We start from the raw sequence: 1,573 nt of genomic DNA on the forward strand, positions 1-1,573 counted from the left end.
ATCAGCTTCGGCATTACGTCTATAAATAATAATATAGACAAACTTTCAACTGAGGCCCCGCTTCGAAGATCTATAATAAATATTATAGTAGCTATCGCCTTCAATACAAAGTCTGACGTCATTGTGGCGATACGAGGTCTTAACTTCTGGATCATAGCCCCCTAACTCTCACACCACAGACGGATGAACAAGAGCTTCGAACGCACCCTACACACCAATTTTACCCGTGATCCGTGATATGTGCTGCCTCAATATTTCACACAAAAACTCCTCTTCTGCAGGCTCTGGACGCTAGAGCTTGACTGGGAGACTGCAAGCAAGACGCCCCGTTGTTCTATTTGGAGCACGGCCGAATTTATGGTCATCTATACTATCTTTGTTTGCAGAGAGAATTTTCTTCCTTGCCCCCCCTGAAAGCGTGGGAGCTTTGCAGTAGATTGTAATCTGCTCCTTCACCGACTTCCGGTTAAGGCACTCCTGGAGGTGTCTGACCAGTATTTACTCAAAGCTGGTCAGAGCCTCCAGACGAGTGATTATCGCATCTGGCTCCCTGGCTTCCAGCTCCTTGGTCTTTACGGGGCTAACAATTAATATAATAAGACTAAGCTGATCTAACTGTCCCCATGATAGGAATGCAAACATCTTCTGATTACTTCGTCAAAGGATGAAGTCCTTCATGACTTGGCTGTGGTAGTGCGACGGGGTTGCTGTGCAAGATACAGCGAAAGCTCCAAAAGTCTGCGTTATTGAACACATAGATTTTAAAGTTATACGCTATTACTAGGAGCGGAAGCGAGAGCCTGCAATCTATCTAATTATCTTGTTTGCCCTTCTATTCCAAGATTGACATTTATTCAGGATATCTTCATTTAGATCAAACTGTTTTAATTGTTTGTCGTGCCACTAGCAGCCCACATTTACCACAACAGAGTTCCATCATTTCATAGACCGATGTATTTTATTAAAATTAGGTTCCCTTATTTCCTAAGGCTTCTTTTTATTTTACACCATATACTTTAGTTATAATATTTCTTACTAGACGAATTTAATTGTGAACTGTACATTTTCTGTTTGTGTACAAAAATGTACACAAACAGTAAGTATACAAGATTAGTATCTTAACCAAAAAAGGCATATATGTAAAATGCTGGTAAAAACAGAATAGTATACTACTTACCAGGTTATTTCTGTATTTGGAGTAGACGCCGACATGGTCGACTACAAGGGACAAGAGCGCGCAGAAACTCTGCTAGTGGTGTGCTTTGTGATCATTTGCACACCTGCCTGGATATACGGCTACTTTCAACAGGATTTCACGTATCCGTTTCATGCATGGCTTGCTGCTACACTCATTGGCGCCTTGGTACGAAAAGTTGTAGCGAGAAACACGTGGCTTCACTCTGACTTAACTTTTCGATTCATTGTTGTCAGTTGGTCTTGCCTAACTGGCCGATATACAATCGACATCCGGTTAAGTGGTTACCAAGCGCTATGTACGTCATCAAAAGGAGCAGTTAAAGCTTTACGTTTCACGAGCAAGGCAAAGGATGAAAGGAAAACTAAGGGTATATTT

General features: G+C 41.7%; 1 protein-coding gene across 1 annotated transcript; it reads left to right on the forward strand.

Moving 5' to 3' along the window:
- Positions 1 to 1,210: 1,210 nt before the first annotated feature.
- On the forward strand, positions 1,211 to 1,518 carry PHALS_09083 (microsomal signal peptidase; the record flags this gene model as incomplete). The annotated part of the gene is made up of 2 exons (XM_024724519.1): positions 1,211 to 1,363; positions 1,432 to 1,518. The coding sequence occupies 2 exons, from the start codon at positions 1,211 to 1,213 to the stop codon at positions 1,516 to 1,518; spliced, it is 240 nt and encodes a 79-aa protein (XP_024575387.1).
- Positions 1,519 to 1,573: the final 55 nt, after the last annotated feature.

This window comes from Plasmopara halstedii (assembly GCF_900000015.1).
Source record: "Plasmopara halstedii genome assembly, contig: Scaffold_350, whole genome shotgun sequence".
Classification (NCBI taxonomy): domain Eukaryota; phylum Oomycota; class Peronosporomycetes; order Peronosporales; family Peronosporaceae; genus Plasmopara; species Plasmopara halstedii.